This window comes from Penicillium arizonense (genome assembly GCF_001773325.1).
Source record: "Penicillium arizonense strain CBS 141311 chromosome Unknown PENARI_contig032, whole genome shotgun sequence".
NCBI lineage: Eukaryota > Fungi > Ascomycota > Eurotiomycetes > Eurotiales > Aspergillaceae > Penicillium > Penicillium arizonense.
The window spans coordinates 141,036-168,993 of record NW_019173309.1 but is presented as its reverse complement, the minus strand read 5'-3'; the positions used below and the strand labels follow the sequence as shown (position 1 = coordinate 168,993).

Here is a 27,958-nt window from a genome sequence, read left to right as displayed (position 1 = left end):
AATTTTCCGCTTTACAGGAACTAGAAAGAGAGAAAGAGACATGAAAGAGGTCATCAATTTGGCAGGGCCGACTGTGAAGTTCGTGGATAGTCCAATCCCTGAGCCGAACGATGACCAAGTGCTCATCAAAGTGGTCGTGTCTGGGTCTAATCCAAAGGACTGGAAAGTTCCAGATATTGCAGCTTCTGGGGATAGCAATTTCGAGATGATGCGTAAGGCGAAGAAGGGGCTGAACCAGGGAGATGATATTGCTGGAGTAGTTGAGAAAGTTGGATCCAACGTGGTTGAATTCAAAGTAAGTCATCTACTTCTGCTTATATTGCGCAAGCTCACAATTTGTAAAGCCGGGTGATCGCGTTGCAGCCTTTCACGAAATGTGTGCACCTGGTGGCTCTTATGCAGAGTACGCAATTGCATGGAGTCATACAACTTTCCATTTACCAAACCACACTTCATTCGAAGGTGCGTTTAAGACCAATATTCTTGGGTCCGTCCGAATCTAATCAAGATTAACAGAAGCCGCCACAATCCCTCTCGCTGCCTTGACTGCTGCTGTTTCCTTATACGCGCACCATCGCTTCCCCCCCCCATGGGCACCTGCAGCGGAACCTACCCCATTCATCGTTTATGGTGCAAGCACGGCAGTCGGCTCTTTCGCTATTAAACTGGCATGCAACAGCAATATCCACCCTATCATCGCTATTGCAGGGAAAGGGTCGCAGTATGTTGGGGCCTTGCTCGATCCAACCAAAGGAGATGTCGTGATCGACTATCGCGAAGGTGTAGAGACGACGGTCAAGAAGATCAGAGCCAGTCTTGAACGAGCCGGCCACACTAATGTGGAGCATGCACTCGATGCTGTTATCATTCCGCAAAGCGCAGAGGTCTTAAAGCAATCGGTCACTCCGGGTGGACAGATTGATTTCACGCTGCCTAACGACCTAGACGTCTCACCTGCGAACAAATCGATCACTTCGGTGGGGTCAGTGCACAAACAACCTGAGTTTGAGAACAGCGAGGAACTGGGTTTCATTTTCTCCCGGTATTTTACAAGAGCGTTGAACAATTGCAGTTTCTCGGGTCATCCTTTCGAAGTTAGGCCGCGCGGCCTGGAAGGTGTTGAAGATGCGTTAAGAGATTTGAAAGCCGGAAAAGCAAGCGCAACGAAGTATATTTTCCGCATTGCGGATACGCCAGGGATTGTTTAATGCTTGTCATGCTCAAAGTTTGGTCGTCAAGCGATTTGGAGCATTATTTGGCGGCTACCACGATGTCTTAGACCAATTTTCGTTGAGATTGAATTTGGGCGTCACTAAAGGGACGCCGTGTTGAGCGTTCGGACCCTACCTACGCGTGCTAAACCCGATTAGGTCTTATGCAGTAATTGTATTTCCAATGCATAAATCGGTAAAAATGCATATTCTTGGCAATGCTGGAGAGCCAAAGAACTTAGCAGATTTCAGACCACATTACCTGTTACATGGATGAGTGCAGACCACGGTCATGATCAATCAGATTCGGTTGCTTCGCATGGATCATCTCTCATCTACCGGACGATCATGTCCCAAATTCAATGTAACGATATGAATATTCTAGTCTGTCTGGCTAGAAGGTCGCGAACTGGTGCGACAAAATGTGCCATAAAGCTTTTCGGAGTTGACTTAAATCGCTTGTTGATCATGTCTGCTTACGCCATCCCTCCTCTAGCCTACTAAATTCATGTACGTACGTGTATGGTGTACTAAAGTCATCGGGCCAGAGTGTTGCCGTATGGGAAGCTAATTCATACTAATTTGCTCCTCTAACTCTCGTTGCATATCATTCGGCGGCGGGGGTGCCTTAGGATGTGTTATCGAATAACAATTCTCTCCTCTCCCCTCAAAACGGACCACACGTATACTTCTCTACTCTGTTTAATTCGACATGGGACTTGTTCAACTATCAATAGAGCGCCATGACTTCCACGTTGTCTGGCAGGATCTGACTTAGGAGATCATTATACAATGGCATACGGCCACAGTCGCATTCTAATCTTCTGGGTGGGCATTTTAGAAAATAAAATTGGCCATCAGGGTAAAACAGTACATCTTTTGCTTCAAAGGGATTCCTGCTCAGAGATTCTCTGCACATTCAAAATACAGTAGAATTCGAAAACAGTTTACGGTACCTTAGGCAGATAAAACCACTCAATAAGAACCTTTTTGATCTAGAGAGCCAGTCAAGTCTATTGAAGGATAATCGAACTAGCGTGTCACATATCAGACGCTCATAAAAGAAACACCTGTGGCAATGTTCGTCTTAAGCTCGCACAGAGCAGCCTCAAGCAGTTTCTTCTCATTCCCAGACAAATCGCCAATAGGAAGCACCTTGGTGGCACCTTTTTGGCCTATTTGGACCTTGACGGCAAAGTAGTCCACACCAAGTTCCGCAGCAAGTTCGCGCCCCCCGGGAATGCCTGGGAGATATACATATGCCTCTTCTGTCACAGATTGACCGCTCTGGGCCGACATAAGAGCCTTAACAAAGCGGAAGCCAGCGTATGCCATGCAGGTCGTAGCGCTGCCAGCTCCTTGCTTACTCTTCACGATCTCATCACCACCAAATTGCACACCTATTATTACCATCAGCATGGGCTTTGCTATAAGATCTGCGATGTGGGAACTGACGGTTGATGACAGGTGCTAATTGCTCATCGCTGAGCTGGACAACAGGTTGAGCTTGGCTATAAAGGGGAAGAATGGTGGCTCCACTGTGACCGCCAATTACTGGGACCCTAAGTTGCTTGGGCTCAATATTTCCACCGAGGGCGTGTGCAGCAAATGTGGAGGCACGCACAACGTCGAGAGTCGTAACGCCAAAGAGGCGTCTGGGTTCAAAAACACCAGCCTTCTTCAGAGTCTCGGCTGCAACGGGCACGGTAGAGTTCACGGGGTTCGTCACCACGCAGGAGATCGCATTAGGGCAAGTAGAGGCGACTTCAGAGAAGATGTCACGGATGATGCTAGCATTAGTCTGGTTGAAATCAGTATGCCATCGCATTTACGTTCATCATGAATACACGATGAGTACGCAGTGACAGGGCAAGATACCTTAAAAAGATCTATAAGGCTATTGTTAGTTACATGGTCGAAAGGGTATATATTTCAAGGACAGTCGATTATGTTGCTTACCATCTCTCGTCATACCAGGCTTACGGGCAATACCAGCGGTCACAACAACAATGTCGGCGCCAGCAAGAGCCTTCTTGAGACCTCCATTGTCAGGTAGATAGCCGCTGACCTTGGCCTTAGTGTCTATGTGCATTAGATCAGTCGCAATGCCTGGAACATGTACGATATCATATAGCGATATCTCATCAAATATATCGCTCTAGACCGAACTACATTAACAAGTGTTCATCGTCTGAGACGGGTAAGTACTCACCGCCTTGCAAAGGAGGCTGAGAGGTGTGCCAATTTGGCCTGCGGCACCGATAAGTGCAATTTTACCCATGACGAAGATGTGGGATTTCGAGTTCAAACAATTCTTGAATTTGAAGTGTTCTATGTGTTGGGCCCACTAGACTATTGGGATATGCCTTTAAATGTAAGAAACTACCATCTAGCTCGGTTATGTCGCACTCGCGACTTTCAGTCAAATGAGGTGGGCGCAAGCCCTGGCTCGCCTGCGGCTGGAACACACGGCTATTAATTCAGCCTACGAGTTCAGCCGCAACTGGCCAAATCCATACTCGCCGGCGGCTTCCCTACGTTCTACCTGTTGCCGGCAGATGTGGAACGAAATTAGCGAAGGAGCTGGTGCCCATCTAATACATGGATTCCATTGTACTTGGTAGCATCCATAATGACAACCGAGAATAGCTTTTAATTCCCTGGCCGAGATATTTGGGAAATGTATTACTGTCTATTATCATGGCCACAGAATCGGTGAATTTAGTGTCAGGTCTTTCCTAGGTGTACATGTTCATAGAGAAATGCCCAGGAAGCGCGCCTGCTAGACACCCTATAGCATTCTGCGTACATTGAAAAAAAAAAAAAAGACAACCAGATTGAACTTTTTCTGCATTATCAGTAATGAAGATACTCTTAAAACAAGCACGTCTCCGTCACCAGTGCTCATGATCTAATGAGGGAGCATTTAATCTACCGGGGAAGGTCCCCTCCTCATTGATCCCCCTTATCAAGATTCGCGTTTGTAACAACTATTTGCTCTGCCTGGCTGGTTAGGATGGGAGAGCTTTTACTTATTTAGCAAGGTTGCCAAACGAAGGGGTATTTATGAACTTCGAATAACTTCCCAGTAGATCTATTGAATAAGGTGCTGGTGTTCTGGAACAGGGGAAAGCAGCGCCTCTCCGACAATCGCACGCCGCACATTCTCCATCGCCCAGGACTCCATCTTAGCCAGTGTTTCGGTGGTGTGAGTACCCACATGGGGAACCATGAGGGCCCGATCCTGCTTCAGGAGCTTCTCGTTGATCTTAGGTTCGTCCTCATACACATCGAGACCGACCGCAGCGATATGACCGCTCTCCAGGGCATCAGCCATGGCAGCCTCGTCAATAATAGCGCCACGAGCCGTGTTAATGATAACAACGCCAGGTTTCATCTTGGCAATTTCCTTCGCACCAATGAGGTGCTTTGTCTTTGAAGTCAAGGGCACATTGACACTGATGATATCGCTCGTGGCGATCAGTTGCTCGAAGGAAGCATACTCGGCGCCAGCGGCTTCTTCAGGTGACAGCGGGTTGCGATTGTGATAAATTGACTTGAGGCCGAACGGGTCGCAGCGGGCCTTGATTGCGCGTCCAATTCGACCCATACCCAGAATACCAAGTAACTTTTGTTGAGGATCGTGGCCGAAATCGACGCCTTTCTTGAATGTTCCAGCACGCAATGAAAAAATGGCCGGGTTAAGCTGTCGCAGAGCCCCTAGAAGGAGGAAGATAGCCAGATCGGCGGTGGCATCGGTAACTGGGTCAGGCGCGTTAGTGACAATGATGCCTCTCTTTGCACAGGCAGCTGTATCAATAGGGTCGTATCCTGGTTAATTACTTGTTAGCTCTGGGACGATTTCTTTCACGTCGTACTAATCAGATCGGTACGCACCTGCGCCATTATGGCAGATGTATCTGCAGCTAGCGGGCAAACGATTGATGAGATCAGCATCAAACTTTCCAGCTACCTGTGTCAAACCCATTCGTTAGTTTATTGCTCGGATTTGCAAAGTACTCGATTGGAGCTTTGGCCAACTGATGAAACTGAAACAGAGGAAGACATACTGAGCCACTAGCAGATGTCCGATAGATTGCGAAAACGTTCTGGTACTTGGTCGCAACGTCATAAAAGAATTCATCCCTGCTTTGGCTGGTCACAACCTCCGTCTGGGCCACTTGCTGTAGCTGCTCGTACTTCGATGTAGCATGTCGGACGGGGCTGAAGAATAGAACGAGAGGCTTGGCTGGAGACATTGCCGTGATGTAGTTGCGAACAAATGAAGTCGTTTTGTGACTGGAGTTTATTACCGAAAAGACAGGGCGCATGTTTGATATATCTATCATTTCCTTGGATCACCACGTGCTGGGCAAGCAACCATCAAGACTAGGACCAATTTTGGGACCTCGGCCAATTTCGTGATTTAGATTTTCGTCTGACTAGATTGATTTAGACGCAAATCCACAGAAGAATGTTAGTTATGGCTGAAGTATGCTCCGCGGCATCTCGAAAATTCTCCAATGTGGCAGAAGGAAGCGGGAAAAGGTTCAGGCGCTTCGTTGCGCGATTAGAGCCAATGTCCGCCACGAGCCTCGAGTAAATATCCGCCTCGATGACCAATTAACGGGAACTTATTTGCCTCTTCGGACCTACGAAGAATATGGAGAGGTACTTTCTTGCTAAATATTTCGGGGGATAATCGAATGCGGGGTAGCAATCTGGAGTATAGGTCGTTGCAAACTAAGCTCAGGACATTTGAGTTCTAGCCTGACAAGCCATAGCCAGTATAATGTGTCTCAAACATATCCATGGTGCTAGCTATAAAGGGGGCTTACCTTGCTCGTCTTTTGCGCCCACGAGCACCTTTCAGATCCCTTCCAACCCCTTGAAAGCCGCAATATCTCATCCAGAAGGTGCAAGAGGATTTACTTTTTTTGGAATAAGCGCTCAAAATGACTATGGGCTTTTTCGGCCTCACAGGTCCAGCACTAGCGAGGGCTCGTATTGTCTTGATAGTTGTCCCTGCCTTTCTATTATTCGGCTTCAACCAGTCAAACATAGGAGGCGTTCTACAGTATCCTTCCTTCATCAAGTACTTTCCTGGTCTTGACACAGCGAACACTGAAGGATCTACCAAGAGTACAAATGCCAAAGTTCAGGGTTAGTTTGCATGAGTCACCGTCATTATGAAGAGATCATTAGTAACCACTTTGAATCTAATGCAGGTACGGTCGTTGCCATTTACACAATTGGCTGCCTTATAGGCGCCCTGGGTGTTACGCAGGTTGGAAATCGTATTGGTCGTCGCAAATCATTGATACTGGTGTCTATTGTGGCCACCGTCGGCCTCTTAATCCAGGCAACTTCCTTTTCACTTGGTCAGTTGGTTTTCGGCCGCATCCTGTCTGGTATTGGCAACGGCGGTGTTAACGCCATCGTACCTGTGTGGCAGAGCGAGTGCACGAAGCCTAGAAGCCGAGGGAAGAACGTTGTTATTATCGGTATCTTCATCGCGACAGGGATTGCTGCTGCTGGTTGGACTAACTATGGCCTCTCCCACCTCTCGCATAGCGAAGTTGCCTGGCGTCTACCTCTCTGTCTGCCCATTATCTTTACTCTCATACTCATTTTCGCGACTTGGTGGTTCCCAGAATCTCCTCGTTGGCTAATCAGTAGGGGTCGAGATGAAGAAGCTCGTGCCGCTATGGTCACGCTCGCCGGTCCTAAAAATGCCAACCATGAGGGCATTACTCAAGAGATACGCGCTATTTCTAACGCCCTTCAAGAAGCCTCTACTTCTGAGCGTGGCTTTTCCGACCTTTTCAAGCACAACCGTCAACGTCTTTTTTACCGCCTATGCCTTGCTGTCGGTATCAACTTCGCTGCGCAGATGACTGGTGCAAATGCTATCTCCTATTACGGAACCACCATTTTCCAAGCGTCCCTGGGTTTGCCAGAGCAGAGGGCATCGCTACTCAACGCCGGCGTGCTCACTTGGAAAATTTTTGCTGCTGTATCGGCTTACCTTACGGTCGATCGTTTTGGAAGAAGGCCGCTATTCGTTATCTCTGGCCTGGGGATGGGTGTGTCGATGGCTTCACTCGCCGTGAGTGTCTGGGTTCTGCAGGACCATTACACATATGCAGCCTCCGTGGCGGCCACCTTTTTCCTTTTCTTCTACATGACATTCTTCCCTCTTGGCTTCCTTGGGGCCAATTTCCTATACAGCACGGAAATTGCTCCGCAGGATCTGCGCATGCATCTTTCGGCCATCGGGACGGCAACACACTGGCTTTTCAACTTTGTCATTGCTGAGATCACTCCAGTCGCCTTCGTCACCATCAAATACCGCTATTACATTGTTTACGCCGTGATTGCATTCTCTGTTTCAATGCTCATATTTTTCTTTTTCCCCGAAACGAAAGGCTTCTCACTCGAGGAGATGGACAATTTATTCCGAGAACCTGAGCACTGGTGGCAAGTAACTAAATACTCGCAGGCTTTACGGAAGTGTGGGGTACTGGAGCTGGAAGTTGGAGAAAAGGTGGAGATGGTCCATCACATTGAACAACCCGAGAAATCGGCAGTCAACGAGTGAGCTTGCAAGCGCAATTGTGAGGGATATCGGGGGGCTAGATCTGCATTTACCCAAGGTGAGATTCTTGGCGCTCCTGGGAGAGTGTATTACGACGGAGGCAATCTCATATTGCTCGAGCCAAAGGGAAATCAAGAATGTACGGGATTCAATATGACTGAGTGATATACGGAAGTACTGTCTTGTCGTTCTCTGCTCCTGCTTTCTCTCCTTTTTATGCTGCTCTCTGATCTTTCCAAAAGAAGTTGGATGGGCCTCAACTTTCGAATGAACAATAATGTATTGAGTCTATGGAGTGCGAAACTATGAGCTATTATCTGTTTTTGACAACTATTGAAGATTCAGTTGGCTAAATGAAAATGATCTGAAATCTGCGGCCCATTGAAGGGCCTCGTGACGATTGCCACATACAATACGTACCAGAGCCTGCATCACACGTGCAACTGTGTCATCATCGGCATATACGTGGCCAACGAAGGACAGTAGCGGGAGACCGGTGGGAGACCGGTGGGATACCGATGGGAGCCAGAAAGCCCGGTTTGTAATCTTTCATCGGAATAAATTACTAAGGAAAACACGAGGACTTATATTTACAGGAAGGACTCTTTACATTCAATGAACAAGCACAATCATGGCTGCTGCTCTTGATAATTCCAAACCTTACATACCTCTTGCCGGGGGCGCCGACGATGGTTGGTTAAAAGATGACCAGGCGACTGCCACATGTTACTGCGGCGCAGTACAGCTGGCCTTTGTAAGTGCTCCCAAGCAACCCCTTTTACTACATCCCGCTAATGTCACGAACAATTTTCAGCCAACACAAGGCCCTGGCCTAATCGATACATTCATCTGCCATTGCACGGACTGCCGAAAGATCACCGCATCCATGTTCGCGACCAATTTCATTGTCGCACACACACATCTAAGACACCTACGAGGCCAAGAAACTCTCACGTCATTTAGCCAGTCGAAAACCATTGCCTCGGGGAAGGCAATGACAAATTGTTTCTGTTCTACGTGTGGCACGCTTATGTACCGCATTAGTGAAGTGTTCCCGAGACACAGTATCCTGCGGACCGGAACAGTGGATGATTTCACCCTGCATGAGACGAAATTGAAGCCTAGGGTTGAGCTATATACCAAGGACCGCGTGGGATGGCTGTGTGGTGCAACTGATGTGGAGCAGGTCAAGGGATCGGCTTATACTCCAAAGGATACTGGTCCTTCTGAATTCTGAATGAATTGGCCAGGGCTTCGGTGTTTAAACCCTACAGCTCTGGTTTACAATTCTACTAGGGACAAGTATCACCACTCGTACCCTTACGTGCTTTTTGAAGCTGTGTCCAATATTCATTAGCCAGTCATCACTTGAATTGAATTTATTGTCGATTACAAGCATGTAATGGCACGTTGGAGATCGTAATAAGCGATATTAGAGAACATCTTCTCATTCATCTGGTGATCGCTGGCTCATCTTGATTAATACAAACATCTATTGTCAAAAACCATAAGATAGATTGAAAACTATTGCTTCACCACCTGGTGGACAATTGCAGATTTTAATCTCCCTTGGACATTCTCGTACTATGAAGCAAATACCTCACGATGACCAGTTACCTGAACAGAAGAAAGTTCAATTGAAACCAAACAAAAGGAAGACTTGCCTCATAATTAATCACCATTTTCTTCATAAGCCAAATAAACCTCTGAAGACGTCTGATAAGTAAAGCAGCATACATACGCAGGCAATCAACATGCATTTCTCGAGGTCCTACTTGGGCTCGATCAGCCCGGCAATTTAATTCCTAGTAGAGCTCAAACAAGATCCATGTACCCACCCGATCACATAAAACCCTCCACTGTAAAGCCTTTTTCAACAGAGGCAATAGAACTTCAAGTGAATGGAGCACCTTCGCCTGGTTCATTCACCCCTAAAGCAATTTTACCCACAGTGGTACCAGACTCTAGTAGCTGGTGAGCTTGCTTCAGTCCAGCAAGATTCAACTTCAGATGACAATAACATCTCTATTCTTGTGACCAGGTCCGACTCTTGGAATCTAACCTTTCCCCAGCTCTTGGTCTACTCCCATGGCCAGATGCCGATCTCGTTGATCAAGAAGCTTAGACGTCGAGCATAACCTAAACGTTGTGTTATGGCAGAGGTAGTTAAACGGGAATTTACATGGACTACACACGCTGTGAAGCTCACAATCTGAGTTAGCCGAGAGTAGTGGCGGACGGGGCTAGATCCACTACTCTTCGACTCCGATGATCAAGATATCCACATCGACTGAGGCTGCGCTGCGCTTATCCTACCCCTTTTGACTGCTACGTTTTCCTCGGGCTTCCGTGAGAGTTGCAAAGTGCAGAATCCAATGAGTCTCTCTGTTGAGGAGCTTTCGAGCCTTGTATCTGCTTTCTCAATCTGGAAGTTGCCATTGATGCCAGGAAAAGCCGGGATCGGCTGTCAAGAATACAATTAATCATATACCCCTTCACGCCGCGTCCGCCCTAAGCGATACGTAACTACTATTAAAATCCTTTTTCGTCTACCTATTACAGCCGTGGGGTAGTCTCCGGATCTTCATTGAATTTTGAAGTCGTGGCGGAACACGCTATATCCACATACACCACTGGAGGTACCTCTGCCCCCGGTTCCTGTGCCCTCGTACTTCTTGGAGCAGCAGTCGAAGACCCTTTACGCTTTAGCCAATGCAATTATCCCGTCAATTCGCACCGTGTCAACACCCCGATCTGCTGCCCTTCTCAGAAATTCACTATCATTCTCAATATCCTATTCATCATCATACTCATCGTTGAGATACTGTAATTTTCAAAATCATCCTCAAACCTGTCGCTTTCACATTATATCTTCCATCAGCTCTACTACTTTGACTGTCCATCCGTTACCATTCATGTTGCTCCTGATATCTGAACTTGGACATTTCATATTACAGAGTGAAATAAAAAATGTAACGTTTTGGTGTTTGGCATAATTCAAATAAGATTCGCACGATCTGAAATAGCACAAAATGACTGGTTAGATTCCGATCCACTCTAGCACAAATTAGGGCACTTTAGAGCAGCAAGAGGTGATTTATATTGAGCCAAGGCTCAACATAGTCCTACGGATACGGCTATACTCTCTGCCATACAATGCACCTGCACCTATTCAAATATAGCCATACCTTGGGAGCGTTTCCCCGCGCCTAGCTTGTTGAGCATGAAATGCTGAATCTGACGACCCTGGAAGGAGTCAACCACCGTGATCGCAGCAGGTGTAGTGCCATTGCCGGGGGAAAGGGCGTAAACAAAGCGACCAGAAATTTGAATATCAATAAGCCCAGGGTCACCATTCTTCAAGTCAAGAGTTGACATGATTTTGGAGCCATCTTCACTGATTTCAATCAGTCGGTTGGCTGCGGCATCGGTGACAAAGACACTTTCCCTTGCATGCGAATAAGCAGCCCAGCACGTCGCCTTTTGGCCTTCGATGACTAGCTTGCGCTGAATAGACACCTTATCTGTTGTCAGATTGAGGTTGAGGAATGTGGCCCCAAACGATGCGTCTGTTATGAACAGATCTGAGGTGTCGGGAATATTAACACCACCGAATAGCACAGCAGTTCCGGATGGTGAGCTTCGGGTATCAAGGCTTTCAAAGGTGGATGATCGTGAATCTTTGAATAGTAGAACAGAGACGAAACCGGTCTTGTTGGTATTCGGATCCCCTTTGACAGTGGTGATCAAGCGAGTATCATTTGCAGTGAAGAATACCTGCGCGAGGGTGTTTGTGGGCCCTTTGGGAGGCGTGGTCTGGCCAAGGTCAAATTCAACGGCTTGCTTCATTTGACCGAGCCCCTCGGGCGTGAATGAAGCACAAGAAGTACCAGCCTTAGCGCCCGTGTATCCGACGCATACCACGTCTCGCTTCACTGAAGCTGCAACCGTAACGGGAAATTCACCAGGCACGATGGCTGGCTTTCCGACCATATACAAGTGGGTGGAATTAGTCTCGCCAATTCTGAACATGCTGAGAGTATTGGATCCGGCGTTCACGGCGAAAAGATACTAGTGGAAATAATCAGCCCATAGGTCCCAGCTGCACCTCCCACGCGATATCTTTATGCATACCTTGTCGGTCACTATCACCGAGCCCTGCGATGAGAGTGCGTCTGGACCAGCGGGCTTGTTGGTGGTCCCGTCGATACTGTCACCTCCCCTGCCACCCGTGGTGGTGGTCATACCGCCGTAGAGCTTCCCATCATGTCCGATAGGAATTGAAACAATCGAGTTTTGTTGCTCGTTGGTTTGAACATAGATGGTTTTACCCGGACCAGATGATTCTTGAGGGCCTTTGGGGCATGCATTTATTATGTTGGCGTATGTAAACCCTGCGAGGAATGGTATCCACAGGCAAAAAGGAGAGAAAGTAGAACGCATTTTGCAGAGAGACCGAGAAAAGGAAGCCTATGCGACAATAGGAAATTAGTAGAGAAATGAATCTTACTGACACCGACTCAGGCGGACTCTTTATACAGCATCCTCCGCTCCGAGGGGTTAACGCCGACCGGGTGACCCTGCACCATGGTATGAAGGTATGAACTACATAGATTTAGGAAGAATGATTAAGTCAACATGATCTATATTGAAAACTAGCTGCAAGCTATCCTAGAAGGGAAAGAATGATATAGTCAACAATCCAAAATCTGGTTGGTCCGCTTCGAAGTCAACCGAATAGACGCTAGAGGTTTGCGCTAGCTTCAATAGGAAATGTTGCTTAAGTCAACAATCCACAGCTGCGGGCACAACTGGGCTATGATATGCTAAATCCCTATCCAAAGTGGGACTAATTTACCGCTAATATAAATGCCGCAACCCCATGATTAATCGAGGTGGATACAAGGCTTACTTACTCGATGGCTACCTCCTTGATTGTCCCCAGCCAGCTCTAGCGATACCATTTTTACCTAGCCTTTCATCTCTCTTGCCATTCAATCTCAATCTCCACACGCAATTTATCGTCCGGATCGAGTTGCCACAACTATTGAATCAAGCATGAAGAAAGCTTTTACCTTTCTTCCCGGCCATCGGCAAGATTCTGATTCAGGTACAGAGATCAAATTCAAGTTTCCCCGTAACGGTGAAGCATTGTTTCATGATTGAAATGGCCTACTGATTACCAATCACAGGCGGTACTAGCTCGACCCTTTTTAGGCGACGAGAACAGCTTCGGAAAGCCCAGCGGTATGGTAGTGTTTCTTGTAATCCCAAATTATGCTGATGTTCCGCAGCACACACCGTCTACGCAAAGACCAGTACTTTAAGAATCTGGAGAGCGAGGTCTTGCGTTTACGCGCAAATGAAGTGAATTTGGTCATTCAAGTTCAGAACCTTCGCAACCAGGTCGATGTGCTCCAGGAGATTTTGAAGAAACATGATCAATCTATACTATCAACCCCATTTTGCGATTTTGTCGCAACTGAGGGCGTTAGACCAGACCCCCTCCCCCCCATAGCCCCGATTCAAGACCATGCCAATGTCCAAGATGGGATTAGTTCATGGGCATCCAAACCAGATATGGATTTTGAAAGGACCAATGCATATGTCGACCTCTCTAGTGAAAGTATCTGCGCCCCTATCAAGGCAAACAACTCTACAGACTCCCACGGCCAACCAGTTGGATTAACAAACGATCCACTGCCGGGCCAATTATTCAGTTCTCCATCTCGCACTGCTCTAGTTCAATCGAAGGATTCACAGTTGCTATGCGCCAAAAAACCGTTTGACCAAAAGATGACTGACATGGGTATGGAATTTATCTTGGCGTGAGTAGTATTTCCTCACTTTACATCTTTCCTGTCCCCTAATGCACATACAGACTGGAACACCCCTGTCTCCCCCACTTAGATCGCCACCCAGACAAGCCTAACGGCCATGCTCTGCTTGCATCTGCCACTTTCATCAACTCAAATAGCCATCAATGCGCTTCGCCATCGCATAAGCCCGCACTCATATTTGACAGACTGCTAGCCCTGTCTGAAGAGCTTGTTCTTGAAGATGAGCTTAGCCCAACCCAGGCTTGGTTTCATCTTGTCCAACAACCTTGGACAAGTAGGATCGATCTAGATATCCTCAGACTTCTGAGTTCGTCACTTTCGAAGCTGATCAAATGCCACGGGTACGTGTATTCTGCAGCGGTGAATCTGTAATCGTCGCTAACGTGGGACTGCTTTGACGGATTAGGTTTGGCGCTGTAATGAGGAGAGATGAGTTTGAGGCTATCTTAGTTCAAACTTCCTCGACTATCAGATTGGGCGATTGAACAAAGATAGGTCTATCAATAGTTCCTTTCACCACTAACAAAGCTGAATCAGAGCGCGGCGTCTGATAACTTCATCAATGCGATCATTTGTCTTACACCTTGGTCCCATTAGGCAAAGATCGAACTCATGGAGACTTCTTTGGTAGAAAAGAAGCCATGTATTCATTCTTTTGTTTTGCTGTTCAATAATCAATTAATAAATCAATCAATCAAAGTTCTATTAACCTGTTGGAGCTTAAGTAGTATTGTAATGGCTATTCAGGAGCTTCTTTCCGAAATGAAGCAAGAACTAGTACTCCGTGCGCCTGATAATGCTCCAGTACAAACAGGGAGGCTGGTCCTCGAAATGAGTGGAAGAACCAGCCCAATACATGAAGTCCGAATTTCAAAACCCGTCAAACCCTTAGTATAAATGCCCAATGTAAACGAAAAGCAATGCAATGAATGTGTGGAATGCACCTCCCACCTCTCTATGTAATCCCTCCTCCCTTCCAACTCCTGCTAATTTAATTCAGACTTTGCGAGTGGAACAATAGCCAGATAATGTGCGTATTGATATGCTATATGTGGTATAGAGATATAGATAAGTTACGAGCAAAATGACATTTCCAACATCACAAAATAATTCACTAAGATCAATCTACCATAACGGCGATCATTGATCAACCGAAATATTTCCTCAGATCACATATCTAAAGCGAAGGCAGAACAAAGAACAAAATGGCAACACCAAGCCATGCCTTTACAGCTTCTGAACTTCTTCAATCACCTTCCTCACAGGCTCGCGGCTCAACATGCGGTCCAACCAATCCTTCACAAAAGGAAAGTTATTCACATCATACCCGTCTTCCTCCTGAATGAGTTTGGTCACGATAATCTGCCAACTGGCCCAAGCCAAATCCGCAAACGAAACCCGTCCCCCTACCAACCACGGACCCCCCTGGCCGGTCTCCTGCTTGCTCAAGAAATCATTCACCACCCCTGAAACCCGGTTAATCTCCTTCACATAGCGCTCCACCGCACTGGGCACCGGCTCGGGATGGAATTTCTTAAACCAGCACGCCTGGCCATAGTACGGACCTTGGCCGGAAGCCTGGAAGAAAAGCCACTGACGCGCCAGCTGGGCTTCCTTGGAGCCGGGCTCGAAACTGATCTTGCGAGAGGTATCATACCGATCCACCAGATACTCGATGATGGCGCCGGATTCCCAGAGCGTGAGGTCGGTGTTCGGGTCGTAGATAGCGGGGAGTCGACCGTTGGGGTTGATGGCGAGGTACTCCGGAGTTTTCACATCCGCGAATGTTATGGGTTGAAACTCATGAGGAAGGCCCAGCTCTTCGAGGACAATGGCTACTTTGGGAGGGTTGGGACCACCTTTTCCCCAAAGTTTTATTGGGATGATGTTGGATGCCATTGTTGGATATTTAGTCTTCAAATTATTGGCAACGACCGAATTGAATTGGATTAGACTAAAGATCAAAAGAGGGTATGCTATACTTCAAAAGTTCACTGTAGGAGTTCCTGTCACTTATTTATAACATAACTTTATACAAAACAAAAGTGACGTGACATTACTGCAGTACTATTACAAAGCATTAATAATGTAGTTGGAACGGAGTTTGTCGGTCTTTGGAGAGTCCGGCCGTGAGACCGGGACAGGGATGTGTTGCTCTGCTTGATGCCAGAGCACATGCTGGTCATGGCACAAAAGCCTTCTAGGATGTAGTGATCAAAGAGCATAGATCCGGAAAATCCCCAAAACTAACCTGGCCCTGTCGATGGCAAATACGGATGCAAAAAGGGCAAATAGCGCCTGCCGAACCCCATTGCAATACACATAGGGCCCGCAAAGAAACTTAGCGAGTCCATTGACTGACAGCACCACTACATTCCGCATATCCCACTTGCCTTGCCATCGCGGTCATCCACGGGCTTCAATCATCCCTGCAGCCAGGTCAGCATAGGATTCCTCAGTTGCCACCAGATGTACTCGGTATATGGCATCTCATCCTTCAATTCATGAAACATGACGACCAAAGTGACGACGGGGTGTGGTTGCATATTGTAGTTCTCCAGTACATTTGTCTGATTCTGATAGGCAGAAATGTAAGCAGCAACAGATGAGAAGTCCTTGAGTTTCTTGTCATGAAGAAAAAGCTATCCCTTCCCACATTGTGACAGTTGTTCTGGCCTCGGATGAACTATGGGCGCCGATAAGTTTGTCCCCATTGTTGAAATGATTTCATCAACGATCTTGCTCAGCCAGACGTTGGCGCTAGTAGAGCAGACAATGATCGATATGTTCCAGCGAAGCCAAAAATTGCCATTCAACCAAATACCTACTTGCTACAGAACACCCTGTGTCTCCCTATAAAACCAACGGCCTTTTACTTGGTTCTCCGCCCATAAAAGCCCAGACCGAGGGCATTTTGCGAGGGTGAGACGTTTCATTTAGGTGGCTTGGTCGACAAAGAGGGGCACCAGAGGGGCACCGGCTTCGTTCGTGACGACGAACGAGCCGCGGCGAAAACCTGGCCTCTCGGGGGGTCCATGTGTTCTAGATAATCCCTCCGTTCTCGGTTATAAATAGGTCAGTATATTTTCGCACTGTATCTTCATCTCGCACTAGTGAGGGTATTGGCAGCTTCATCGATGGAAGCACGGGCTTTCTTGGCTAGTTACAGGCTTCTCGCCTTGACGGTCTTCGTCAAATACGCTCATGCTGCTCTTGGAAGGGAAAGAGCGGGAATCACGATTGAGAGAAAAGCCAAGTTGTTGTGGTTGTGACAGCGGTAATATGAGAGTACGACAAACATATGTATATATACAGCTACGTATGATAGTTAGTGAAATCTTGACTGAAAGTACTGATATCTTTAGGGCAATATTAAAAGGACCCCTTCTTGTTGATATTCGGACCCCCTCTCCAGCTGTCTACGCCTAATTAGGGAAGGCGTAGTATATGTATTTCACGGTGTCTTTTTTTAGTACAGTGACATAGCGAATGCTGTAACACTATTGGACAGACTGTTTTTAGACTGTTTTTTAGACCATTTTTTAGACCGCATTTTAGACCGCATTTTAGACCCCCTATCGTAAACCGAAGAGTAAGTCTATATCATCTTACTTTCTAAACGTTTTTGCTTCAGTAAGTACTTTTTATAGAAGACAAGATTTAACTGTCACGGCGTGGCGTCTAGAGTGCCCACGCGTACAATTGTGCGTACTAAGTAGTATATATATCGGTCCTAGGCATATTAGCCGCCAGGCTGATATAGTGGTCTTTTTGGCCTAGTTGGTACACGTGTATTGACCTAGGTGCAAGTCTTCACACACCCTACAAGGCCTATTGTCTTCGTCTACGCCCTTTTGTTCATTTTTACTAGGGAAATACACTATGAAATACACATACTAAGCCTTCCCTAATTAGGCTTAGACAGGTGGAGAGGGGGTCCGAATATCAACAAGAGGGGGTCCTTTTAATATTGCCCTATCTTTAACATCCGACAAAAGCAGGAAATTCAAGACTAGTCAAACGAAAGAAAGACTTTCGGGAAATCTTTTCAAGCTTCTAAATCTAGTCGGTCTACATTTACTTGGGAGATGTGTCATTGAGTCCATGGGTTATTGAATTGAAGCCGGCAAGCCGGCGGTCAACACGCGACGGATCTCTTCCTCATTGATTTCATCCTCATCATTCCTCATCATCCTCGTCACCTAGCACACTACAGAGACAGCGTATCACCAATGGAATTCTATCTTCTCCACAAGTGTCGATGTTCAAACCAACAACTATAATGCAGAAACTTGACACTTCTTCAGACCACCTCAACCAAGTTTCCGGAAGAGAGTAAAATGTCCTTATAACGTCCTCTATGCGCAACTCGGACCGGACCACTATAAACAACACTCCCCGAACTGGAAGGGACCACGCTAATATTTTCCATTCATATATCGAGCAAAGAAGGCAAACCTGGGAATAAATGCTTCTGGCTTAGTGGCGGTTACAGATGCTGCTTTTTGGACCGGCTGAACTTCGGCAATTCCCCACGTCTCTCCGCACAAGGCCGGGGTGGCTACAATTACGATTTCTGGCTTTCTCCAGACCAACGTGTCGGAATCAATGAAATAAATAGTTGCTCATTCCCAACTGTCTTATCTTTATCTTCCTTATTCCAAATCAACCACCACAGCTATGGCATCTCCGCACCAACTCCAATGTTTCCCATCCAAACCACGGGTGTTCATCCTCAGCGACATCTCAAATGAACCAGATGATGCAGAGTCACTTGTGCGCTACCTGCTATACTCAAACCAGTTCCGCACCGAGGGCCTGGTAGCCTGTACATCGACATGGATGAAGACAAAAGTCTGTCCACAGGACATGCACAAGATCATAGACGGCTACGAGAAAGTAGTCAACAACCTCAATGCCCACGCTCACCCGGATGACCCATATCCAGCAGCTAAATACCTAAGATCACTAGTTAAAAAGGGCGCAGAGGTACCGCAACCACACAACACCCTCCCAGACAACCAATCCCTCTAACTCCCCATCCACAGACATACGGCATGACCGCCGTAGGCGATGACATCCCCCTAAGCGAAGGCGCCGAAGCCCTCCTAGAACGTATAACATCCAAAAACAAAGAAAACGACCCCCTCTGGATCCTCTGCTGGGGCGGCACAAACGTGCTAGCCTCAGCCCTGCACAAACTAAGCAAAACACACACCCAAACACACGCAGCGAAGCTCCGCTCAAACCTGCGCATCTATGCAATCTCCGACCAAGACGATACAGGCCTCTGGATTAGGACTACCTACCCAGACCTATTCTACATCTGTTCCGTGCACGGCTGGAACCAATACGGTAACGCAACCTGGACAGGCATCTCCGGTGATGAGTGGTACGGCTTTGACAAGGGCGGACCTGACCCGGCGAAGATCAGCAGTCAGTGGATTCGAGAGAATATCCAGATCGGACCGTTTGGTCGTACGTATCCTGATTTCATGTTTATTCCTGAGGGGGATACGCCTACCTTCCTATATCTTATTCAGAATGGGCTTGGGGTGGCTGAACGGCCGGAGTTTGGGTCTTGGGGTGGGAGGTATGTTGCCACGCATGGTGGTGCGTCTGGGTCTAGGTCTGGATCTGGGGTGAATGGGCATTTTAGTGATACGGCCGATGAGGTTGTTGGACTTGATGGGCGGAGCTATAAGTCCAATCATGCGACTATCTGGCGCTGGCGGGAAGCGTTCCAAGTTGATTTTGCGGCGCGGATGCAGTGGTCACTTTCTTCGGATCTGGGTAGGGCGAATCATCATCCTGTGGCGATTGTTAATGGGAGTACTGGTCCTGCGCCGTTGGAACTGGAGATTGGGGCTGGGGAGGTGTTTCGGCTTGATGCTTCTGCTTCTTACGATCCTGACCCTGATGATTCGCTTACCTTTAAGTGGTATCAGTATAAGGAGCCGAGTGCGACTCAGTGGGCTGTGCAGTATGAGGTTGGGGAATTGGGAATCAAGGCTTTGAATGAGGCTGGCAGTATTGTTGAGGTTCAGATGCCTCCGGCTGAGAAGTGTTGTGTGGAGCTTATTAGTCGTCAGGCGATTGCCAAGGGGCAGTTGCTCCATCTTATTTTGGAGGTGAAGGATGATGGAGTTCCTGCTTTGACTACCTATCGGCGTGTTGTCATTCAGGCTACGAATGAGAAGCTGTTAGGGGGTGGTGGTGGTGCTGAGGCTATTGGTGATACTATGAAAGATGTGATCCAATGAGTGTCAGTGGATATCATATTGCTTGTTCATGTTACATTTACAAAGATGACCCGAACTTGAAGGGCTCATAAGCAATCAGAACTAATCGGAAGTTATTCTGTATGTTCCGGATTCTCATTTCATGAATCATTCAAAGCGTATCGTCGATAACAATGTGGGAGTTATACACAGAATCTCCCAGCGTATATGGAGAGTGTCAGAATAAACCCCAAAATCAACCCCAAATAAACGTAACTATCCAAACCGATCTCACGCCATGTACCGATGCTTTCCAGGCACACAGCCATGCAAATTATTTATAGGCTGAAAGAGCAAACCGAAGAAAGAATCACTCAATCAACGAGCGCATAAGATAACTCGTCAAAGGAGCGTCAAGAATCTCCTGACGAAGATCCGCCTCCCAAAGAGCCATACAAGGCTCCCGCACTTGCAACGTCAAGCACGAGAACAAAAAGTCACTGACCCGGTACCAAGTCTCAGCACGAAGTCTTTTAGCAATTTTCAACATACGACCAGCATACCACGGACGCGCAGAAGGTGAAGTAGCCGAGGGTCCGTATTGCGAGAAATCAGGCGGATCTTCAACAGTAGCCGCAGCAGTAAACTCATCAGCGATGTAGCCGTCGTCGCATTCCAACAGTATCTGGAGAATTGCTTCGACAGAGCCGCTCATTCCAACTTCGCTGTCGATCATTGCTGTCTCAAGTGTGTTGAGGAAAATGCCTGCGCGGACGGGTGTATACCTGTAGTCCCAGAGGGCAGCGTTGAGTATTATTAAAGCTGTAATCCGGGAGACCATTTGTTTTCTGTTACCGGATGTGGTGAAGCGTGCTCCTGGGGGTGCGTTGAGGACTTGGTGGAGGATGGATGGTTCTTGGACGGCGGTTTGGCGGGTTAAGTGAGAGGATTCGGGGTTGTCACGCTGGTACAGGGAGAGTTGTTCACAACGACGAAGGAGATCAAGGAACTCTTCGCATTGGAGCTTGATTTCGTCAACTGGGGTTGTTGTTGTGGGTGGAGGGAATGCCGGTTGGGTTTTTGCTTCCGGGCTGGGTGAGAGGTCTACGACCGAGGAGGTGGAATATGGTGGTGATGGCATTGAGTGGAGATTCTGGATGGATTGGTGTGGTGGTTCAGAGGTGACGGGAGCTGGTTGCTCATACTCGTAGAAGAAGCTTGGCCCATGGGTTTCATACCCGGACAGGATATAATCTTGCCAATTGATGAGCTTGCCCAGACGGGTGTACGCGAATGCAGCAGGACCGCCACGGGCCCGGATCATCTCGCGTGCGGCGCGCATGTGCACCCAGCTGATTTCTTTGTGACCTGGTCTTGGGTCGAAATCTTCTAGGGCCGCCGCGCTGAGACATGAGATGATCGCGACATCGGAGATATCACGAGGGTTGTTGGTGAGGTGTTCGCGAAGCATAGTAACGGCGCGATCTCGATGCAAAAGAGTGTCTGGTGTTTCGCTCTCGCTACGCACCCAAGCCCATGTGTTGGCCGCATGGACCATGATGGTATTTTGGAACGCGACGGCACCTTTCATTCCCTCCGGTACAAAAACAGCAGTATACCAGTTGTGGGCCTTGGCCGAGCGGAAATGGGAGCCATAAGAGCACGCGGGCATGGTATTCACGTAGAAATCAAATAATCTCTGTTCATCTAGATCCAATTCTAGGGGAAGGGTGTTAAAGGGGTCTGTCCGGGCTGCACTCATGATGGTTTTCGGTGAATGCATGAGATCATATGTCGTTGTCGGCGCTGATGACTGAGAGGGGAAGGTATTGAATTCCAGAGTATGGCTTCGAGCGCTTTGCGGGAATATGTCGACAAATTCATGTGGCGGGATGAAAACAGCAGGAGATTGGGTTGGAGATGGTCGGAAAGGCAAGAATGAGAGTATTTCGTCACCTTGGATGAACAGAGTATTTGACGTGACGTGCTGAACAAATGTATCTCGGCTGATTTCCTCAATGTCTTGGTCCTCGGTCGGTTGAGGCGGCTCATCCAGCTTAGCTGGATTTTTCCCTTTAGTCTCATTGCTGTATACTCTCGATTTCTTTCCAGTATTTCGCTTTGAAGCCCGAGACTTCTTAGGCCGCCCGCGTTTTGGTTGTGGTGTCTCGTCTTCGCTTTCACTTTGGTGACTGCCGCCTTTCTTCTGGCGCATGTATTCTTGCATAACATGGCGCTTGACTTGTGTCAAATTGGACCGACTATTGTTGGACGAGTCGATGAATTGCCACCGCATGTTGGCTGTGTCCTGGTTGCTAGAGCTGGGTTGATCGGATGGATTTGACATATTTCTAGACAGACAGAAGTAGGAACATGCAGAAAAGAAGGCAGCTGGGGATAGATTGATAAAACGGGTGGATCGGCGAACCGAGCGCAATGCCCGTACATAAAAAGGCGGAGACACGTAGAATTAAAGTCTCAGAGCGTGGAAACGGAAGAATATAGGCCGGAAGGTCAGAAATGTGAGACAAAAGATCCACGGGCAGCGGGTCCTGGTAATAAGGCTACTTTTGCCGAACTAAACAAGTCCGGAATAGTGCCCTATTCATGCACGTGTGGACCGAGGGGGGGCCGAATCAGACGGACCGGCTCGAGCCATGGAAGTCTCAATAGCGTGGAAATAAACACACTTAGCATCGATTGTGTCCCAATGTCCCAATGTCCCAATGTCTGATCTGACCAGGTCGAAGATGTGACGAAATCGACTCTCGCACTCGCCCCAAATCGAGTTAGATTCGATGCAGGCCACATTTTAGAGAGGCTCCACTGAAGGGCGTTGATGTGCCGGAAAATCCACGCGAGATGCATGGGAACCGCACAGGAGTTTGGAACAGGTCAAGTATATGTCCTTGGCAAGCTGGCTGTGCTTTTTGAACGTTTCATTTGGCGAATAGAACTGTTTACTAGTGGAAGACGTACGAGAGCTTAACTGTATAGGGCCTCGGGCGGATTCCGCTAGTGTGGTTTGGGTCTTGGCATTGATCAGCACTGGAATGTCTCAGCCCTGAGATGCGCCGCAGTTGATGCGAGGGTGAATTGTACTGTGGAATCAGATTGCTGAGGCTTAGTGAGCTGCAGGAGTACATGTAAAGGTGCTATTCTTATCCCGAGCTACTTGATAAGCGTCGTCTATTCTGCCTAATCGGGACCGCTAAGATAGGTTAATTGCGCTAGAGCTAGAAATGATTGAGCCGTAAGCGCACAATCTTTTCAGGTTCATATTACTTGCATAATATTAGAATGTGTTACTGCATCCCTACTGAATCACTGTTTCAGAGAAATATATGTCAGTTGCACAGCATCAAGTTGCCGAATCTCCGCCCCCACTGAATCTTACTTTTGTCTCCACCACGACATACCATGTTGGGCATAGTCTTGGCTGATCACCAGCTTACATGGACCTGGCAGACATCAGACATCCTAAATCCTTCGGATTAACCGTTTTCCGTATTATACATGTATACCCTGGTCACGTTGTCGATCTCGTACGACCAGTGTTAATATTTGGCAGGGGGGTTCATGCGAGAGTGCCCTGATGTTACTGTACTCTAAGATGCAACGCCACTCGGTAAACTTGTCTCACTTCTGCATGGTATCAATATAGAGTTTCCGGTAGTGTCTACATTGGCAGTCCTGAATCTTCAGGCGTTGTCCCGAAGGTATGGCCCCCGTAGATCCGCGCGGAAGACAGTCCCAGCTTTGCGGTAGTCAGGGCCTGATTATGATCCTGCCCCGTGTGATGGATCCGGCTGAAGGTAACTTAGTGATCGTCAACGGCTACTGAAGTCTTAACGTAATTTGTCCAATATAGCCCCAAGCCCCCAAAGTCCCCTGTGGCTGGTGCTTCGCTCGCATTCCGTCGGGCCACAGATAGAGCCAGGACCATGCACACCGACGATGAAACAACGTTTCATTGTACAAGGATTGATGCATATGCTTTTTTCGGGAACGATGTCCCTGGTTTGACCGGTATCAGGGGGGGCAGCCCGACAACACCACTCAAGCCGTCAGCATGCCCGGAATAGAAAGCTGAAACAAGGACCTACATGCTTATATGCTGACCCCGCCATGTATCATCCCATCCAATGCTTATATTGCGTATGGGGCGAAAAACTGGAGGCGATCGCGGAGCGGGAAGGGGTCCAAAGCGCGACTCGGAATCATGGATGACTCCGGGGCCGCCGTGACACAAGAACACCGGTGGCTCATGCGCAGGGAAGCTAGCAATGTATCCCAGGGGTGCCAATTACGATGGTCCTAATGTTCCAATCTCGAGAGTTGACGTCACGCCACGGGAGGGTTGTGGAGAGGAAGTTCGTGGCCGACTTTCTGGTAATCATGGGATCTGTTAATTGTCCAGGTACACGTTGTCAATTCTGGTCAGTAAACAATGGAGTGACCCGAGTAATGAAAACAGTTAGTAACAGTACTGCTGGTAGAAATTCTTCTTGCTTTTAGCACTGAAAATGGCCTCAAAGTGAAAAAAAAGGAGGCAACAGTAGACACACGAGATTCTACTAGAATTTCTTTTTTTTATTTCGGCGGTCAGATAAACATAGCCTTGGGGATATCACATGGCACATTGCCATCAAGCGATGCATTAACCCTCAGAGCATTGGCGATTGTATAGATGGCCGAGATGGGGAGTCGCTGTCGCGTGTCTGGCACGGATGTTCTCACCGCCTTCGCTTTTCAGACCCTGAGCTCCGCAACTCCGATAATGTTCACCCAAGGCTCAAATCACACGCCACACATCTAAGCTTAGTGCAAGGGATCTGCATATTCAAGAGGCGTTTTCCAGGTCTTGCCATCCCATATCCACCAAGATCACACCCCGACGACGACATTGGAGCAGACTGATCTCTCCGATCGACAGTGGGATCGCGCCAACTCAGAATTTAACAATCAACACACGTCCTCTGAACAAATTTCCAACCAATAACCTCAGATCGCGTGGTCTGCACAATCTCTAAACAAACCACGAGGCTTCATACCCCGATGCAATCCCCATAATGCCGCCGGCATTCTCAGCGGAACTTGTATCGGTTTAGCTTTCTGCCCACGCGCCCTTTCCTCCCAACGACTTGAACGTTCGCAGGTCTCCGCAAGAATCGCCTTTATAGCGTCGATCGGGTCATCGTTTCTAAAGCGGCACAATTCTCTTTCTGTCCTCCACTCACGAAATCCAACATGGCGGATATGAAGGCAGCCGGCGCAAACCACATGAACGGGTCCGCGACGCCCATACAAACGCCAAACCCCTACGAAACCAATCCTGATCGCATCCCCAGTGACGACCCGTTTCTCACTCAGAGCGCACAATATGGTCGCTATGCACCGAGCGATGACGATTTCATTCCTCGCTTCATGCAGTGGTATCAGCCGGACCCGGAAGTGAACGCGTTTTGGGAGGGTGTTGCACAGAGATATTGTACCCCGGATCATTCGCTTCACATATCGGGGCCGAGGGAGGCGTTTGCTGCTGGAAGTATAATCATTTGGGTTGACCGTCAGCTGGCAGATGGTGCCCTAGCGGAGAGATACACCTGCGCCAATGAGAATGAATTATTTGCGGCGCGGAAGGCAGAGGACTCGCTCAGAGAGATCGGTGTTTCAGTGCCAGTGATATATTTCTGCGGCAAGATCGAGGAGAGAAATGTCACAATCGAGTCTCGGATTCCGGGTGTTTCGCTGGACGTTGCATGGAGGTATCTTGACACGAGCCAGATTGACGCCCTGAAGAATCAGTGTCGTCAGATCCTACAGGTCCTCGGTACAATTGACTCGCCCTCGAACGAACCCTCTTACGTATCCTCCGCACTCAATTCACAAACACCGCCCTCCGTCGAACCTCGCGAGCGAGATATCCTGTTCACAGATAAAGGCAATGATGAGGAATTACGTTTAACACACAACAATTTAATTAAGAGCAACATTGTCATTCGGGACGATCGAATCGTGGGAATTGCTGGTTGGCGACAATGCGGGTATTTTGGCAATATCAGAGCCAACAAGGTCCATCGACTCTTCAGGGATGTGCCTCAGAACAGCAGCGACAGTTCCGAGAAGTCACACACCTGGGCTGACCTTTACGATGGTGCTTATGACCCCGCCAAAGGTGCTCCGCTAGTCGCGAACCAAGATACAGCTTTGCCTTCAGTTAAAACTGAACCAACAAGCTCCACTTTGGACAGATTCCCCGCCAATGATGACTTCGATACCAAGTCAGTCGGCTTCGATGGAACAGACGACTACCCGACTTCAAAGAAAGTCGCCGATCTAAAGCACGGGCTGACGTCGAGGGCATCCTCGTCTGACCGATCATCACCAGCAAACTCGGTGAAACCATCAAACAAAAAGCCCGCAGGCAACACCACCAAGAAAGGAACTGCCAAAAAGCCTGCGCCAAAAAAGCGCAAGGTGAACGACGCAGACGCAGACAGCGTCGATGGGCGCCGTTCCAATACACCAGTCTCCCGGACTAGCAAGACTCCCGGAAAGAAACAAGGATCCGTTTCGATAGCAGGATCACCAGCACCCGAAGAGAAGAAAAAGCCCAGAAAGAAAGGACCCAAAGCAGCCGCCGAGGATGATGATGACGACTTTGACGAAAATGCAGTCTTTTGTATTTGCCGCCGACCTGATAACCATACCTGGATGATTGGCTGCGACGGCGACTGTGATGATTGGTACCATGGCAAATGTGTCAACATGCACCCCCGAGACGCAGATCTGATCGATCGGTATATCTGTAAGTCTTAATTCGCACCGAGTATTGCATCGCAAAAACTAATCCAGAAAACAGGTCCGAAATGTGCAAGTGAAGGCAAGGGATACACAACCTGGAAACCAATGTGCCGTCTCGTCGAGTGCCGTAAACCCGCTCGCGTCACGCGCAATAACCCGAGCAAATACTGCTGTGATGACCATGGCCGAGAGTTCATGCGCCAGCAAACCCGACAGCTCAAGACCAAGGCCCATCAGACAAAGGGCCTCTTCGAAGACCTGGGTAGCATGGGTGGTATCCTCACAGCCGGCGACCTGAAAGCCGCCATCATGGGCGTATCATCCACACAAGAATTCCGAACACTCGGAGACCGAATCGTCTCCCCTCCACCAGACACCGACAATACAGAATCCAGCCCGACTGATACCAATCCTACGTCCCACTCGAAAAGTGGCAAATGGTTAAGCGTCGACGTTTACGCCGAAGGCACAGAATATTCACCAGACGAAATCGCCAAGATCGAAAAACTCCGTAAACAACATGAAGAACTAATCCACCGCAAAGAAATGCTCACCGCACGCTCAACATTCGTATCCCTCCTCCGCCCCCGAGCCAAAGGCATCGTCGAAAAATTAAAACAGCACGAGCCAAAAGGCGGCTGGAAAGACATCTGCGGCTTCGACTCAAGACTTTCCTGGTCCGACGAGGAATTCGACGAATGGCGACTCTCAGAATCTGGACAGAAAGCTCTGGCAGAGGGTACAGTCGAAGCCTTGGCTGCGAGCTACCGTTCCACCACCGATGCAGATGGCGATACAGCCATGGACGGCGAAACCGAAGACAGCATTACAGTGTTGACGCAGGGCGTCTGCACAAAGAAGCGGTGCGAGAGACATAAACAGTGGATGAAGGTTCAGCAGCAGGATATCCTCTTCGAAGAGGAGACTGCCGCACAGGATCTTGCTAAGTGTGAGGAAGAGGCGAAATCTGTTGTTGAGAGGGGTGTTATGCGGAAATGGGCTGAGAGGGATATCACCCTCTGAGATGGTGACTTTTTATTTCCGGGGTCATCTTTGCCTTGCCTTTAACAACAAAAGATTAATTTCCCTTTATTACTGCAGGGGAGGTTTACAAAAAGGTTCATGGGTTGGAGCTGGAGTTTGTATGTTTGCGGGTTATCATATGTCGAAGCTGGTCTTGGTAGCAGCGAGTGCATATCGCTTTTTCTGGGACCAATTGCATGTTAAGCGGCGCTTTACTTACGAGGGGCGGTCTGTCATGTCTTAGGATACTTCTTTGTA

At 48.2% G+C, this 27,958-nt stretch overlaps 11 protein-coding genes across 11 annotated transcripts; 6 read left to right on the top strand and 5 right to left on the bottom strand.

Annotated features, from left to right (window-relative positions):
* Nucleotides 1-40: 40 nt before the first annotated feature.
* Nucleotides 41-1,208, top strand: PENARI_c032G09624 (zinc-binding alcohol dehydrogenase family protein; the record flags this gene model as incomplete). The annotated part of the gene is made up of 3 exons (XM_022636593.1): nucleotides 41-295; nucleotides 345-462; nucleotides 517-1,208. 3 exons carry the CDS (start codon nucleotides 41-43, stop codon nucleotides 1,206-1,208), a joined length of 1,065 nt encoding a protein of 354 aa, XP_022483532.1.
* Nucleotides 1,209-2,258: 1,050 nt separating this feature from the next.
* Nucleotides 2,259-3,492, bottom strand: PENARI_c032G01285 (malate dehydrogenase; the record flags this gene model as incomplete). Its single annotated transcript, XM_022636541.1, has 5 exons — nucleotides 2,259-2,611; nucleotides 2,667-3,012; nucleotides 3,090-3,100; nucleotides 3,171-3,293; nucleotides 3,420-3,492. 5 exons carry the CDS (start codon nucleotides 3,490-3,492, stop codon nucleotides 2,259-2,261), a joined length of 906 nt encoding a protein of 301 aa, XP_022483552.1.
* Nucleotides 3,493-4,305: 813 nt separating this feature from the next.
* Nucleotides 4,306-5,470, bottom strand: PENARI_c032G11281 (D-mandelate dehydrogenase-like dehydrogenase; the record flags this gene model as incomplete). The annotated part of the gene is made up of 3 exons (XM_022636604.1): nucleotides 4,306-5,042; nucleotides 5,109-5,184; nucleotides 5,282-5,470. The coding sequence occupies 3 exons, from the start codon at nucleotides 5,468-5,470 to the stop codon at nucleotides 4,306-4,308; spliced, it is 1,002 nt and encodes a 333-aa protein (XP_022483557.1).
* Nucleotides 5,471-6,166: 696 nt separating this feature from the next.
* On the top strand, nucleotides 6,167-7,812 carry PENARI_c032G03697 (sugar porter family MFS transporter; the record flags this gene model as incomplete). The annotated part of the gene is made up of 2 exons (XM_022636561.1): nucleotides 6,167-6,374; nucleotides 6,440-7,812. 2 exons carry the CDS (start codon nucleotides 6,167-6,169, stop codon nucleotides 7,810-7,812), a joined length of 1,581 nt encoding a protein of 526 aa, XP_022483544.1.
* Nucleotides 7,813-8,440: 628 nt separating this feature from the next.
* PENARI_c032G09373 (GFA family protein) lies at nucleotides 8,441-9,046 on the top strand (the record flags this gene model as incomplete). The annotated part of the gene is made up of 2 exons (XM_022636591.1): nucleotides 8,441-8,563; nucleotides 8,624-9,046. 2 exons carry the CDS (start codon nucleotides 8,441-8,443, stop codon nucleotides 9,044-9,046), a joined length of 546 nt encoding a protein of 181 aa, XP_022483607.1.
* A 1,931-nt stretch (nucleotides 9,047-10,977) lies between these two features.
* Nucleotides 10,978-12,252, bottom strand: PENARI_c032G01049 (uncharacterized protein; the record flags this gene model as incomplete). The annotated part of the gene is made up of 2 exons (XM_022636539.1): nucleotides 10,978-11,880; nucleotides 11,944-12,252. 2 exons carry the CDS (start codon nucleotides 12,250-12,252, stop codon nucleotides 10,978-10,980), a joined length of 1,212 nt encoding a protein of 403 aa, XP_022483592.1.
* Nucleotides 12,253-13,086: 834 nt separating this feature from the next.
* PENARI_c032G01833 (bZIP transcription factor) lies at nucleotides 13,087-14,082 on the top strand (the record flags this gene model as incomplete). Its single annotated transcript, XM_022636546.1, has 3 exons — nucleotides 13,087-13,637; nucleotides 13,691-13,990; nucleotides 14,079-14,082. 3 exons carry the CDS (start codon nucleotides 13,087-13,089, stop codon nucleotides 14,080-14,082), a joined length of 855 nt encoding a protein of 284 aa, XP_022483567.1.
* Nucleotides 14,083-14,876: 794 nt separating this feature from the next.
* On the bottom strand, nucleotides 14,877-15,548 carry tpcF (glutathione S-transferase tpcF; the record flags this gene model as incomplete). The annotated part of the gene is made up of 1 exon (XM_022636579.1): nucleotides 14,877-15,548. The coding sequence occupies one exon, from the start codon at nucleotides 15,546-15,548 to the stop codon at nucleotides 14,877-14,879; it is 672 nt and encodes a 223-aa protein (XP_022483571.1).
* Nucleotides 15,549-18,329: 2,781 nt separating this feature from the next.
* Nucleotides 18,330-19,912, top strand: PENARI_c032G07693 (DUF1593 domain-containing protein; the record flags this gene model as incomplete). The annotated part of the gene is made up of 2 exons (XM_022636586.1): nucleotides 18,330-18,638; nucleotides 18,698-19,912. The coding sequence occupies 2 exons, from the start codon at nucleotides 18,330-18,332 to the stop codon at nucleotides 19,910-19,912; spliced, it is 1,524 nt and encodes a 507-aa protein (XP_022483545.1).
* Nucleotides 19,913-20,240: 328 nt separating this feature from the next.
* PENARI_c032G02822 (sigma-70 region 2 family protein) lies at nucleotides 20,241-22,166 on the bottom strand (the record flags this gene model as incomplete). Its single annotated transcript, XM_022636554.1, has 1 exon — nucleotides 20,241-22,166. One exon carries the CDS (start codon nucleotides 22,164-22,166, stop codon nucleotides 20,241-20,243), a length of 1,926 nt encoding a protein of 641 aa, XP_022483536.1.
* A 2,954-nt stretch (nucleotides 22,167-25,120) lies between these two features.
* Nucleotides 25,121-27,700, top strand: PENARI_c032G00046 (putative PHD transcription factor; the record flags this gene model as incomplete). Its single annotated transcript, XM_022636530.1, has 2 exons — nucleotides 25,121-26,681; nucleotides 26,736-27,700. The coding sequence occupies 2 exons, from the start codon at nucleotides 25,121-25,123 to the stop codon at nucleotides 27,698-27,700; spliced, it is 2,526 nt and encodes an 841-aa protein (XP_022483600.1).
* Nucleotides 27,701-27,958: the final 258 nt, after the last annotated feature.